Source organism: Protopterus annectens, chromosome 4.part1 (assembly GCF_019279795.1).
Source record: "Protopterus annectens isolate FY-2018-M chromosome 4.part1, PAN1.0, whole genome shotgun sequence".
NCBI lineage: Eukaryota > Metazoa > Chordata > Ceratodontiformes > Protopteridae > Protopterus > Protopterus annectens.
Genome location: NC_056734.1, coordinates 755700721 through 755716193, shown reverse-complemented (window position 1 = coordinate 755716193; position 15473 = coordinate 755700721). Strand labels below are relative to the sequence as shown.

Here is a 15473-nt window from a genome sequence, read left to right as displayed (position 1 = left end):
TGCCTTGTTCTCCATCTTCTTTATCACCTCTTCAGCCTTAGGTCCAAACAAAACATTATGCTGAACAGGAACATCCAATAACTTAGCTTTTACTTGATCTGGCAAGTTTTGTTCCTTTAACCAAGCATGCCTTCTAATGACTGTGCCAGAGGCAGCAGCCCTACAAGAAACCTTCAAGGCATCAAATCCACAGTGTAAACCATGCTTCCCAACTTGTTCAGTGGCATGCATTAAGTCATGTAATTCCTTATCATCTGCACAGGCGGAAATGGAAGTTATCTTTTGTTTCAAAACAGACAGAAGAAATTGCTGGTATTTCAGCATATGAAATTGACAGTTTAAAGCCCTAATAGATAAAGTAGCAGAAGTGTACACTTTTTTGCCCCATCTTTCTAAAGATGTGGAATCCTTCTCAGTGGGAATGGGGTTTTTAGCAGTAGCGGCCTTAACCCCGTTAGGACCCTGAGAAATGGTTTCAGGATCAGCAGTAGGATTCTTGTATAAAAACTAGTGGGAATCAGGAACCCTATAATATCTGTCTGGCTTAACAGGAGCTGGAGGAAAAGAGTCAGGAGTTAAGTTAGCCTCCGAAAAAGCATCATCCACAATATCCAAAATAGGAGGGATAGCCAGGGGTCTATGGTGGGGAAGAAGAAGAAAATCCCTAAGTCTTTTCTTAGATTCCGAGTACTCCTGTCCTTCCCAGTGAAAATGTTCCTTCATTTCATGTAAAGTTTCCCCAAAAGAGAAATCCTCAGGGGGAGAAGCTGAAGGAATGGATTCCTCAGCATCAGAATCCTCATAAGGAGGGAAAGAATATTCCTGGTCAGAAGAAGAAACTGAAGAAACCGAAGCCTGATCAGAGGAGTCATAATACACTTCCTGCCTTGGCCTTTTATCTGGAGGGGGATGTGAACCCCTAATCATAGTAAGTAAGTCCTCCGCCATGTTAAGTAACTGTTTCTGAGACTTGGGTGCCGGATCAGAAGAGGCCTGGGCTGTAGTCTTTGATTTGGAAGGAGTCTTTGCCTTTGTCTTTGGCTTTGCCTTTATAAGAAGTTGAGTAGGCCTGAAAACCCCTTCGGAAGCTGGTACCTGCACAGCGGCTCCGGACCCATCCGAAGGAGCATTGTCCGAAGGTCCTGCAACAGAAATATTCAAAGGCCTAGTTGGCTCCTCGTGGGAGTCCGTTTCGGCCATCGGTTCCGAAATGGCCGACGACAGGGGCTGCAAAAGCGCCTCACTGACGACGGCCGAACCTGAAGCTAGCTCTGCTTGTACAATATTGTCCGATTTGGACCTCGGAGACCTGTCTTTATCCTTGCGTCATTAGTGACCTCGGTAGCCGGAACAGAGTCCGACGACATTTTGTAATTAAAACGCCTACCGAAGTAATGAAATGCAAAATCGTACCTTCTTTTAATCGTACGTTGATTGAATCTAGCACAAAACCGACAACTAGCTACGTCGTGGTCAGGGCCTAAGCAAGGAATACAGTAAGAATGAAAATCCTTATGAGGTATTTGCTTCCCACATGAAATACAATTATTAACTTTTTCTGACATCGGACTGGAGCAAGAAAAAAGTTTCCCCAACGGGGTACTTAGCTTTGAGTAGGAGAAGAAAGTCTTCGGTCTGAAGTACGTTAATAAAAAATTGTCAGGAGTCAGCCGACCGGCAAATGCGAACTGCTATCACTGCACGGCAAGAAAGACTGGAGAACATGGTGTCGGCTGTCAGCTTTGTACTCCTGGCACTCTGACGTCAGTTAGCATGACTGAGCAGCCGACGCCGGACCCAGACTTTGGGATTCTGGCCGACCGAGGACTGCCTGCCGGCAGGGGAGAACCCTACAGTCATGACTGCAACAGTGAAACACGATGAACATCCGACTGATCCGAAGGAGGATTATACGTTGGAGTCCTGTGAGAGACAGACCCAAACCCCAAAGGGAGGTGAGTCTTAGGAAAATTTGTTATCCCTCTGGTCATCAACAGCTGATCCAACAGGCGCACCACATCAAATTCGGAAAGACTCCTGGTGGATCTCGTGGACACTCCTGAAGGGGAGTCGGGTCGGTCCAGAAAGGGGCTGTAAATCTGACCTAGGAACAGATCCAATGAAGGGGAATATCGAGACCGTGGTGTATGAGCTAGTGGTACCGAAGTCTCTAATTTGGAGACAGGTAGTAAAGGAATCAGTGGAGTAGAAAAGGGACTCGGTGCCAAGGAAGCACCCGGAGTTGAAGTTATTGGTTCCAAAGGAATTGCGAGGGTCAAAACCATTTTCAGTGCGGTAAAAGGCAAAGTCAGTGCAGTAATCTGTTGTCGAAGGTAAGGTCGGAGCCGTAGCTGAAATGGATGGCAGGGTCAGTGCCGTAGAGGTCGGTGCCGAAGGTGGCACTGCCATCAAAAATCCTGTAATGTCCATGGCTTCGGTCAATGTGGCAATTGGAGCAGAGCTTTGAACGGAAACAGTAGTCATAGTAGGAGCCGATGAAGCAATTCTATGCTCCAATGAAGATTTGAGGGCCTTATGTTTGTGTGACTTAACTCTTATCACCAGCCGGTAAAGCGGGATTAGAAAGGGCCTCTGAGAAAGGAGAAACGAGAAGACCTTTCAGAATCAATTTATTTTTCCTTTCATTCAATGTCCGCTGACTAAAACTTTGACAAATCTGGCAAGGAGGTTTAACAGAGAGGTGAGAAACCTCCAGACAATAAACACAGTCATTGTGAGAGTCGCAGTTAGGGAGTTTTCCATTGCAAGAGGTGCAATGTTTAAACCCCTAAGTCCCATGTCAGACATTTCCATACACAAACAAAAAAGTTCACAAGCTACTAATACCTAAAAGTAAGAAAGGAAGAAGAAAGGGAAAGAAGATACCAACGATGGTATCAAGCAATACCACAAGGGTAAGGAGAGGGCGTACCAACAATGGTAAAAGAAATACCCAATGGGTAGAGCTAGTTAGATATATTAATAGTAAAAGAGTGAAAAATAGGAAAAAAGTTAAAAAATACACAATTATCAAGAAAGTATAACACTTAGCTTGAGAGCTCGGTGAAACGCTGCTCTACGGCTACGCGGCAAACAAGATCTGAGGTAACAGGGAGAGGGGCATTGTGGGTAGCAGCTTAGCTTAAGAGTTTTTGGTGTACGTGAGCTTGGTATTAGGCTGACACAGTTCCAAGACCATCATTGATGAATGGGAAGAAGATTAACAACATCAGATTCAGTGTTACTGTTGGCAACATTACTAGGCAGACTATTTTATTGCCTGCATTACCTTTGCATATATAAGTGCCTTGATAGGCTGTCTTTTTTTCCTGCTTTTATCAATCCAAAATGCTAAAATTGGCCCTACGTGTGACTGCGTGCATGTGTGTGCCTTCTGTGGATGGTTGGGCGCCGGGCTGGTAACTCAACACCGTAAAAACTCCACTGCCAATCATGAGCAAACAAGATGATCTGCTGTGGGGACCCCTAACTGGGAAAAGCTGAAAGAGAGAGAGAGAGCAATCCAAAATGTCTTATTAGTGGCACTCGTTTTTTTTTTTTGCAACAAGCCAGTTTACACTAAAGTTATACAGTCATTGTGCCTTTCAGTTATTGAAGATAATGAGCAGAATTACATTACTAGAAGTCCTGCTGCCTGCATTTTGTCATCATTGTGCATGTGTGTCTGTTTGCCCATGTCTGTGTACGTGTTGGTGCAAGTGCTGCTATTGTTAGTGTTTATAACATGCTCAAATTCTTTTTCAAAGTCTATTTTTCCTTCTATGCTTGATGACCATCTATAACATGCTCCTATCGGTCTTGAGGCCATTTGTTTCCTCATCTTGAGTATACTTGGCAAAGGTGTGACTGCCACTCAGACAGGGTGTCAAAAAGGGTGTCATACAGGCAGCCATAGAAGAGGTTTGTATCCTTACCTATATCAAATTATGCAAGCTGTGAGGGTGTTTCTAATGGCCCTAACCTCACATCTGAGTGGCTGACATATGTAATTATGTCACCATGAGGGACTACTGTGCTATCCTCCTGCAACTGTATCCCTCCACATACAGTCCAATGAGGATTACCATCACCACTTTGGTAGGCTCCAGCTCACATACCTGTTTTTTGTGCCATTCATTGTTTACAATCCTCCAGCTCTTGGTGGTGGAGAGGCAGTCTGGGGCTGCACCCCAGAATGGGTGAGTCAGTATCATCCACCTCTTCTGGGCTCCTCCAGTGCCTTTGCTGCTATGTGACCTTTGATCATCTGGATCATAACCTCAGCTGCTATTTGAATTTGGTTCATCATGATCACATATTTTGTAAATGGTACTTTTTCACTACAACAAGTTAGTCAGCTAGGGTTGATATATCCATTAAACCTGTACAGTCGCTGTGAGTGAGTTACTGAGGGCAACAAGCAAAAATGCATTGCGAGGTGGCCTTCTGCCTGTGGTTGATTCTTTTGTGAATGTGTGTGTGTGTGTGTGTGTGTGTGTGTGTGTGTGTGTGTGTGTGTGTGTGTGTGTGTGTGTGTGTGTGTGTGTGTGTGTGTGTGTGTGTGTGTAAATACTTGGTCTCTGCAATCCACTTTAATTATGGTGGAAAGGAAGGAACTGACTGTGAATAACAGCAGCATCATCAAATGAGCCATGTTCTTTGAGTACATTCCATGATTTCCTTGTATTGTTGACTGTTGACTGCGTGCTTATTATTTAGCTGTGAATAAGCTAGAGAGAGCATGATGTCTACAAGTTTATTGTTAATATTGTAACTTTAAATATGTTTTTAATTTACCTTGCTTTTCTTGCAGGCATACATATGTGAAATGCATTGTGTTGGGTCACAGCAGTCTGTCTGGTACTTAATGCAGATGAAAGGATTTGAGCTATAAGTGCTTCTGGACTGCATGGTTTGTTTCCTTCAGTCGTCAGTTGTCTACTGTATGACTCTGACAAAGTCACTTCACTAGACAGTGTTCCTGGGCTGCAACTGAAAAGGGACATCTGCATCCAGTAGGCTGTCCCATGCTGTTAACAAACACTTTGCACATACGGCTACTGAATTCCTGCATCCTTCACATAACCCCAAATTAGTGCTTCAGCATATGATATTTGAGTATGAATCTCAGCACGTCTTGTAGTTTAATGGGTTGCCACATGCATTTTCAATAAATGTGAGTTTAAAGGAAGAGACCTTTACTGTTGCCCATTTGTGAGACTGTTTTGTTTTTGGTTTAGCAAATGGCTATAAGTGTTTTACTATAAAATTTGAAGTAACAGTTATAAATTACATCCAAATCTCTGTGATCACTGTAAAAGAATAAAAAAGAAAATACTATGCAGACTGACAGCTTTGAACAGTGTTTTATGGCATCTGGGGAGAGACAGCCAAGTTACAGGATATTGGTATAGCTGCAGGTGACGGGGTAGGGAGGGGATCATTAACCTGCCTACGGCCCCATGTGACCATGATCCACCTCTGAAGAAAATCCCTACAGGATCAGATCTGGGATTAGAAAACTATTTGTAACATTGCTGAACTTTGTACAATCTATCAGTCTTCTTAGGAGCTGCACGATGGCTGTCAGGCACATTGTAAGTTGTTATAAAAACATCCTTTAAGGCTGTAAGAACAGGAGGCACAGTAGTGCGCTGAGGAAATTCTAGTTGTAATAAATCATAATGTTTTGTCAAAGAAACTGGAATATCATTTTGTTCCAATTGGGAAAATGGTTCATTCTAGATATGGTCTCAGAAAAAGAAAATTCTTCCAAGGGAAAGTCAGAAGAAATACTCTCATAGGTTCACAGGTAGGTACTAGGCTATCGGCCCAAGGGCCTACGTAAGCCTAGCCAACAAGGTTCCCTTGCATACGCCACCCAAGAAAGTTATTTTCCTGTGCCACTGTTGAGCAGAGCTACAGAAGTAATCCCCGGGGTGTATTTCCTGTTTCCCATCCACTCATCAAGATTTGTCTTGAAGAGTGCTAATGAAGAACTTTGCTTGACATAGACAGGTAGCCTGTTCCAGAGTATGGGAAGTCTCTGGGACAGGTATCTATCCCTCCAGCATGTCCTGCTTATTGTGGTGACAAGGTTTAGGACCATAGAGCGTGTAGCTCGGAGGGATTGGGATTTCTTTAGGTGTAGCATGTCCAACAGCTCTGGGTTTGACATAGCTTTGTATGTTAGGCAGAGATCACCTCGGAGTAGGCGATATGCTACGGAGTAAAGTTTTTTTGAGGCGTTCAGTGTAGGGCACTTGTTTGAGGTCAGTAATCCTATTTGTGAGGTACTTCTGTGACCTTTACAGCTGCTGTAGATGTCTTGTGAGGTACATTCCAAAAGAGGCGTTGAACTCTATAATGGGTCTAATGAGTGTCGAGTAGAGGGGAACAATGACTTCTTTTTTCCTGGATGAGAACCCTTTTATGATGAGGTGTGCCACGTAGAAGGACTGACTACTGTGGCGATGTGACTATTAAAGGAGAGACTACTGTCCACCTGGGCCCCAAGGTCTCTTATCACACATTCGGTGTTAAGTAGATTGCTGCCTATGTGGTAGTTCATGGGTACAGAGTTTTTATCAAAGGGGATGACACTGCACTTTTTGGCATTGAGCTTGAGGCCATGGCTCTGACACCAGGCATCTGTCTCAGCGAGGCCCTTCTGTAGGATGTCCACTTCATTTGGGGACTTGACTATGGCTCCTAGTTTGCAGTCATCTGCGAACTTCATTAGCCAAAGGCCTTCTGTGTTAGTCTGTACTTTAGAGAAGTAGATACCAAACAGGAGAGGTCCCAGGACGGAACCCTGTGGTACTCCACTTGTCACTGCTTTGAGGTCAGATTTGGAGTCTGCAACTTTTACAGTGTGGGTGCTGTCAGTGAGCCATTTGGCAACCCATCTTGTGACATAGGGATGTATACTTAGTTTAGTGAGTTTAGCTATAATTCCAGAATGGGGGATGGTGTTGAAAGCCTTGGCGAGGTCAAGACAGGCTATGTGAACCACCTTACCCTCATCTACGGCTTTGGTGACTGCCTCAAAAAAGTCAATCAGGTTCAGGAGGCATGATCTGCCTTTCACAAACCCGAACTGGGTGGGATCGAGAGTTTGGAGGTTACCAATGTCTTTGTTTATGAGTTCCATGATGATACGTTCCATGGCCTTGCAGACCAGGCTCATCAGGCTAATAGGTCGATAATTCCCGGGATCAGTGGTGGCTCCCACTTTGTGGAGTGGGATAACTGCTGCTGTGCACCATTCAGTGGGCACAAAGCCTGATGCGAGGCTATTATTGAACATGGTGCTTAAGTGGGGAGCCAATTAGTTCTGAAGTTCGTGAAAAACGCAGCCTGGGATGTTGTCCGGTCTCATGGATGCTGTTTTTGTGGCTTTGGAGAGTGCAGCTTTTACCTGCGTAGTTGTGATTACAGGGACTCTGCATTCTTCCTGTACAGATATGGGCCCTTTAGGGGGTGAGGGTGGTAAAGTTAGCACTGAACCTATCTGCCAAGATGTTTGCAATATCAGTTGGTTCTGTAATTTTCGTGCAGTTCTGCTGTAACTAAGAGCAGATCTGGGTGTTGGCATTGAGATTCTTGACATAGCTATAGAATGCTTTGTGGTTGTCCTTAGAATTAGTGGCGATTTTGTTTTCATAGCTAGCTTTGGATGATCTTATAAGGGATCTCAGCTTCTTACTGAGGCTGACCAGGGAGCTCCTCCACTCATGGGATTTTACTCTCTTTTGCAACAGTTTCTTCCTTCTGTTGTACAGTTTGTTTATGGCAGGGGACCACCAGATTGGCTTCCTTTTTTTGGAGGATAGCTTCTTGGTTCCGTTTGGGATAGCAAGATCCATGCACTCGTGTAAGTGCTTATAGAGTGCATTTGTGTAGGATTCAGCAGTTGTAACTGTATTGTCCATCTGCATGGGTGTCATGAAGTTCACCACTTCTGTCTTAAGAAGCATGAAGTTGGCTTTGGAGACATTTTTTTACCGTGGTTTCCTTAATGGGGGGTGGGGGCGGGATGTGGATATCAAGAGTGATTAGCTTATGATCGGATCGGACCAACGAGGAGTTGACTTCAGGTGTGGAACACCGGTCACTCATGTTGGTAATGACTAGGTCTACGATACTGTTGCCCCTGGTGGGGGTGTGGATAAGTTGATCCAGGGCATTGGAATTTATGAATTCCAGAAAGCGTTGAGCTAAGGAGTTGGTACACGAGTAGTTTTCCCAGCTAATGGTGGGGTAGTTGAAGTCGCCCATTATTAGGGTGTTTGGTTGAACCTTAATATTTTCCAGTACATCAAGAAAAGAGGAGTGGGAATCCTGGGGCATGGTAGGGGATCTTTAGCAAGCTACAATTTGGATTGCAGTTTTGCTCAGAGTTAGTTGCACTTGGATAACCTCGGATGCATTATGCTGAGCAACTAGCCTGGAGGAGTGGATATCCTTAATGAATATGGGCACACCTCCGCATTTGGCGTTTCGGTCCAGGTTACATGGCCGAAAAGTGTGGTATGAGTTATAGCCTGGTAGTGCAGGGTGCTCTCTGGAGCCTTGAACCAGGTTTCAGTCACTGCACAGATATCGATGTTCTCCATTTTAAGGAGTGCCTTGAGTGAGTGCATTTTGAGATTTAGACTTCTAGCATTGAGTAGCATTACCCTCAGTTTTTGCTTGCCTGTTCCTGTTACAGTGGTGAATTTGTTATTTGAACCTTGCCTAAAAAAGGAACTATAGGGGCAGCAAGAGCCTTAGCCAGTATCCGGAATCCCAAGGGCGACAGCTGCAGGCCATCTGTGGCAAAGCATCGTGGTCTGTCGACCATGTCATCCCAAGCAGACAGATACTGGATCCCCTTAGAATGACACAGAAGCTTAGCCAACTGTTGAAGTCAATCATTTTCTCCTTCTACTGCGGTATCATTCTGGGTGATTGCAGAATGCCACTCAGGGCTAGGGTCATACCTGCCTGGGCTATAAGATCGGAGAGCTCTTCCATGTCTCTTTTCATGTAGTCCAGGGAGGTGCATCTCAGGTCATTCACACCAACATGGACAATGACAGAGTCATATTTGTACTGTTGTGGAGTGACCTGAGTGTGCGGGTTATGTGGCGGATTCTGGCACCCGACAGGCAGCTGACAGTAACCTTCTCCTTGTTTAGCCTGGTGAGTGGGACATCAGTGTGCCTGACTATAGAGTCACCTATGACTAGTGTGTTGGGTACGTTGTTTTGCCTTACTGGCTGTGGTTGAGTGGCACACTGAGTCTGTGGGCTATGTGTCATTTGGGTTGTGTTGGGGGATGGAGGTTGTTTGCATTTCTGCTTTGGAGGTCTCTGTTGCTTAGACAGATTATTATTGAGAGCCTCCGCAAATGTTTTTGTGTTACTATGTGTGGATTTTGGTGGTGCAGATTTTGTGAGACTATGTGATGAGTGTGGTGTGGTGCAAATGTTTACCTTCTCCTCATGACTGTCAAGTTCAGTCTTGGTTGGAGAGAGCTTTACCTCCAGTTTGACTAGATAAGTGCATCTCTCACAGGTTGTAGTGTTGGGCGGTAGGAAGAGAGGGTTGTCTGTGTGCATGAGGCAATTTCTACATTGCCTCAAGATGCCCAGATTCATCAGATAGACAGGAGAGAACACTGGGAGCTGAACCTTGGACATGCTTGAATAAAAAACTATTTTACTCTAGATAAGTGAGGAAAGTGAGTACAAGAGCTGTTTTTCTCTAAGCAAGTGAGAAAAGTAAGTACAAAAACTGTACTTTACTCATAAGAGTTAGAGCCAGTTGCCTGAGGAAAAAAAAGAATGTGTTCCCGCTTCATCACAGTGATAATCTTCAGAAGCTGAAAAATTCCCTTTTCACTTACCAGAAGATTCAGAATGAGAAGGGTTAAGAGCCTGAACTAAGCCCAATAAGTCTACAATATCATAGGTAACAAAGACAAGAGAAGATAAACATTTAACATTCTGTTCCTTTTTACAAGGAATATCCATAGAAACAGACCAAATCATGTCAGAGACATCACCCCAGGGAACAAGCAGCTTAGTGTGGGTATGCAGAGAAGTATTCCCTGCTCCTTCCTCTAAGACAGACAAGTGTTTCACCTATACACACCAAGGACAATCCAAAACTCATAGAGAATATATCTAACTCCCTATCCTTGGTGGCTGAAGGGACTACACCAGAGGAATCCAAGAAAGAAAGAAGAGTGGTCTGAAGAACCCGACATGGCCACTGCAAGGTCACCATCTGTGGTTGAAGCAAAGTATCAGCCTGCTGAAGAGGCAAAGGCTATACGGAAATGTTCTTTTCGTGACTGGAGGAAGGAAGAACTGAAAAAACAGTAAGTTACTCTATGGTAAAGCTGATAAAGAAGCCTGAAACCCAGGTAACAATGACAGCAGCAGTCGGTTAATGGTAAATATAAAAAAAAAAAAGTGTTTTCACCCAAAAAACACAGTGACATGTACAACATGCACTTGTCTCAACCACTAAAAACAATTTATACAACTTATCAATAAAAATTACTGTAAAAGTTAGAAAAAAACAAAGTTTTCACTATAAGTCATAAAAGAACCACATTTTTAACAGACAAAAAAGTGATGTGACAGCCCAAATAAATAGCACATTCCTAGAAAAAAACAAACAGTTCTACTCAGAAAAAGTACTGTTTTAGTAAAATTAATTGTGAAAGTCCCCTGAAGGAACATAATATGCCCAGCAATGCAATAACGTTAGCTAACCGTTGATCCTTGAAAGCCAACAAGAGGAGCGCTTTTTGGTGGCAGGAAATTTATGACGGGTTTGGTGCCAGATCACTGATTTATTCCAGATAGTAATCTAATGCCGAACATGCATGAATATAAATATTAAATGGATTGCATAAGCTATAAATTATCAAATCCTAACATAATCCTCACTAGCCTATTAAAATATTTCAAAAATGAAGTGAAACAAGCAAAAAAAAAAAAAAAAAAAAGACAAAAACAAAACAAAAATAATGGTTAAACATTACTTCAAAACTAGACTGCAAAACTATCCATAAGACACTCCATTCACAAATACACTTAAAACCTAACTTAGCAGAAACACAGGCAAATAATGTAGCTCATCAAATTCAGAGGGAAACACTAACAAAAGAACACGCAAACAAATAGTGATGGACTGTATGGATGCATGGCTTGTGAAACAAAACATTTTTTGCACTGAAGGAGTACAGACAATTACCTAATTCTTTATTCACAGGTTCATAGTTGTGTACTAGGCCAATGGCCCTGGAGCCTTTACAAGCCTATTCCATAGAAGTGTCCTGGCATTGTGCCGCCGTTAGTTCCCAGTGCCTCTATCAAGTAAAGCCACTGGAGTGATAACCGGGGTGAACTTTTTATTTCCCATTCACTCATCAAGATTTCTCTTTTAAAAATGACCAGTGAGGTGCTCTGCTTGACATGTATAAAAAGTTTATTCCAGAGCATAGGCAGTCTCTGGGTTATGAACATGTCCCTCCAGAACGTTCTGTTGATTGTGGTAATGAGGTTGAGGTCCCTGGAGCGTATGGTCCGGAGGGATTGGGATTTCTTTAGCTGCAACATTTCTAACAGGGCTGGGTCAGACATGGCTTTGTAAGTCAAGCAGAGATCTCCTGTTAATAGACGATAAGAAAAAGAGAAAAGCTGGAGTTTTTTGAGTTTGTCAATGTAGGGCATGTGTTTAAGGCCTAGGATTCTGCTTTGTGAGGTACTTTTGTGGCCTTTCCAGCCATTACAGGTGTTTAGTGAGGTACATGCCAAATGGGGCATTATACTCAATGATTGGTCTAATGAGGGAAGAGTAGAGAGAGAGATGATGACCTTCTTCTTCCTGGATGCAAAACCCTTGGAAATGAGATGTGCCACACAGAAGGATTTTCTGACCACAGTGGCAAAGTGGTGGTCGAAGGAGAGGCTGCTGTCAACCTGTGTACCCAGATCTCTTATAACGCCTTCAGTGCTCAGTGGACTACTATCAGTGTGGTAATTAGTGGGAACTGAGTTTTTCCCAAAGGGAATGACAACACATTTTTTGGCATTAAGCTTAAGGCCATAGTTTCGACAGCAGTCGTTGGTCTCAGTGAGGCCTTTCTGTTGGATGTCTACATCACTTGGGGAGTTAATAATGACTCCCAGCTTGCAATCGTCAGCAAACTTGGTCAGCCAGAGTCCCTACATGTTGGCCTGGACTTCTGAGAAGCAGATGCCAAACAGGACAGGACCCAGGACTGATCCCTGTGGGACTCCACTCATGACTGGTCAGCAGTCTGACGTGGAGTCTGCTACTTTCACACTGTGGTTGTATTCCAAGTACCATATACCAGACTTCTATGTATTTTCTGTGCATGTGCGTGTGTATGTCAATATGGTTTGTTTTCATTTATATAAATGTATGATTACCTATGACATAAGTGATAATTCAATAAAGATGTTTCTTGTTCAAAATAAAAAAGACGGCACAAGCAAATTTAGAAGTGCCAAATCATTGGGAGAAGGAAATATCATACTTCTCCTCTAACACATATATGCACTTACAGTGATAACAACAATAATAAATGCCATATCACACTACCATTATGCAAAAACTGATGTCATATACCTTGAGAGTTGACTGATGCTCACTAATGAGTTTTGCATTTTCCATGGTTGCAGCTCTAAGTGTGGAACTGAGTTCTTTACACTGGTGGTCCAGCTGATCATTTAGTGCCTAAGGAAACAAATGGTATTAGCATTCAGTCCCAAAAATAATGTTTCATTGATAAGTGAAAAAGACTGAAAATACAGCTGTGTATAACAACTGTATGCCAGTTATTTCAATTCACTTTCTCAGTCAGTAGAAAACTTCCATCTCTATGTGGACAGGCATGGGAAGGACAACAACAAACTAGACTTTTCTAGAGTAGTCCTACTGAGTAGAAGTGTTAAATAAAACATAAATAATAGATCAGTGAAGATGTGTAAAGCAGTACTGGCATTACTTCATGCTCTCATCCCTCAATGCACCAGAGCAGTTTAGATAATTCAGCACATCTACTGTGTTTGATAAGGAGACTGACAAGAGAGGTTAAAAGGTGATTTTGTGCATTTTTATTTGTGCTTGAGTTTTACTGTTAAACCAATCTTTACTATGTTTCTAGTAGCTGTTTTACCTAGGGCATTCAGATCAGAGTACAGAGTCTTTCCCAACATCCACTGTGAGGAATAGTAAGCAAGAGATTCTACTGTGATTTAAAAAAATACTATTTCCTGGCTTGCTGTATGGACTACCTTTATATTCAGTGGGAATGGCAGAAGGCATAAAGCAGAATGTGAAACTTTCAGTGCAACCTGGTGCCCTGTTTTTACTTGTACAGTCAGAGGTTAAATACCAAAGAAATATGCATCAATCAAAGCTATTTCTTGGACATCTGAGAACTTAACAGGGAAAGTAAACCGACTTTAAATTGAAATGATGCAAAGCTTTAGTTAGTACTTACCTTTACTTTCAGGAAAGTTAACTCTTAACTCTTTGTACTTTTCACTTGTTTGCAAGTGGCACTGGATAAACAATGCTTGTTCCCAGATGGTGAATTATATTTCTGCTCAAAAGATCAGAAAATGGAAGGAGATGATGACTTCCAAGATATCTGCACACAAATTAGCAGGTTTATTAGAGCTCACCAAGGGTGAAAATTGAAAATGTGAAAACAAGCCAGTAAAACTATTAATCTGGGTAAAATTCAGTGCCTAGTAATGTCAGCAAAAAAGAAATTTAGCAAAAATAAGAAGAAAGTTGGAAAAACAGAAGAAAATATTCTGGCTGGGAATAATCTTACAGTTGTTCAACTAAAATCAGTAAAGGTATCAACTCTGGTACATGACAGGACTTCCAGTAGGATACAGGACAAAATAAATCAACCAGTCAGAGGAGTTTAATATAACTGAAACACTGAAGGAAAATATAAAAGCAAATAAAAGTCTGGAAAAAACAGAAGACACTAACTAGAAATTCGGATGAACCAATAAAACTGCAAAAAACAGAGGCTGAATGAGGAAAGGGCTGGCTGAGCATGAGGCTTCACAAGAAGAGCTATTTATACTTAGGTTCATAGGTTCATACTAAGCTAACTGCCCTTGCGAGTCATTTTAAGCCTAGCCAATTATCCTTTGTGAGACTCAAACCCTGCACGTTGTGTTTGTAAGACAAACACCTTAGCCATTAAGCCACCCTCCCAACCCCAGAAGACAGAACACGCATAGAAAAACAGGGATCTTCTGCTGTACCACAGAAACTGGAAAGAACAGACTGCATTAATTGTGTGAAAGTAAATGGACTAGTGTGTTCCCTAGCAAGATTTGTAAAATTTAGTGGGCACATGTATGTATGTTTCAAATCTGGCAAACAGAAAGCAGCCAAGACCTACATTAGCAAATATGCAAATATACCCACGGAAAGAGGTGCACCACATAAAATTATGTCATTAACAAAAAGATTTAAAACTGGAGACAGCAGAGTGTTTGTGGAAAATGATTATTCACTGTACATCAGGCAGAAGAGAAGCAAGTTTATTCCAGCAAAGACGGAATGTCAAGCGGCAGGAGTGAGTATACATCTGTCTTTAAAATATTTTTTCCTGAAGAATCAAAAACAATTTTGGATGCAGAACAGACTAAGAAGAAACTAAAAGATCAAGTGAGCCAACAAGCAGAAGGAAATATTTACTTCTCATTCTTCTGAAAATAACAATGTCCATAGATAGAGTTTGCCAGTGAAACCTTTTCCATTGTTCCAAAGGAAAATGCTAGAGTGAAACTGAAAAAAAGAAGCATAGAAGAATCAGGAGCACCAGCGACTGGTGTTGCAGGTTGAAGAGGATTAGGAAAAAAACAGTAACACTGTGAAATTAATGAATAAATGGGAGACTGTAAAGCATCGATCCTATAAGATACAGGACTGTACATATGAAATGCAGCTTTGCAAAAATAAATAAATTAGAAAGACCTGAATTTTGTTGACTGGTAATCTGATAGGGGAAATGTATGTAATGCATACATCCACTTTTAATCATTAATGGTTTAGAAATAACTACAAGTGAAACAGTCGTCCTTATCAATATTTATATAAAATGTCATGATGGAAATTGCACATTATATTGCAAATTAGTTTTGCATTGTGTGTAATCAGGGGTATTTTAAATGAAAGGTGGGGAGACTTATCACTGACTGCTGCATATACTAGACATATGTATAGTAGTCACTGTTGTGTATATAAAACATATTAAAGGAGATAGGTACTTTTTCACAGCTGTAAAGATTTTCACTGTAACAAGATGCGATAGATTAGAAAGAAGCAAATTAAAGTTAATGTCCAGATTACTCCTACTAGGCTAGTGTCTTTTTTTTCAGGGGAGGCCTATGGTGGTATTTATAGTGCAAGGG

General features: G+C 42.1%; 1 protein-coding gene across 1 annotated transcript in view; it reads right to left on the bottom strand.

The window, feature by feature from the left end:
• Positions 1–15473, bottom strand: part of CCDC150 (coiled-coil domain containing 150) — a 2807665-nt gene that overhangs the window by 2213950 nt on the left and 578242 nt on the right. The window contains exon 9 of the mRNA XM_044070503.1: positions 12655–12762. Within this exon, the coding sequence (XP_043926438.1) occupies positions 12655–12762 (108 nt within the window). The remainder of the gene's footprint in view (positions 1–12654; positions 12763–15473) is intronic.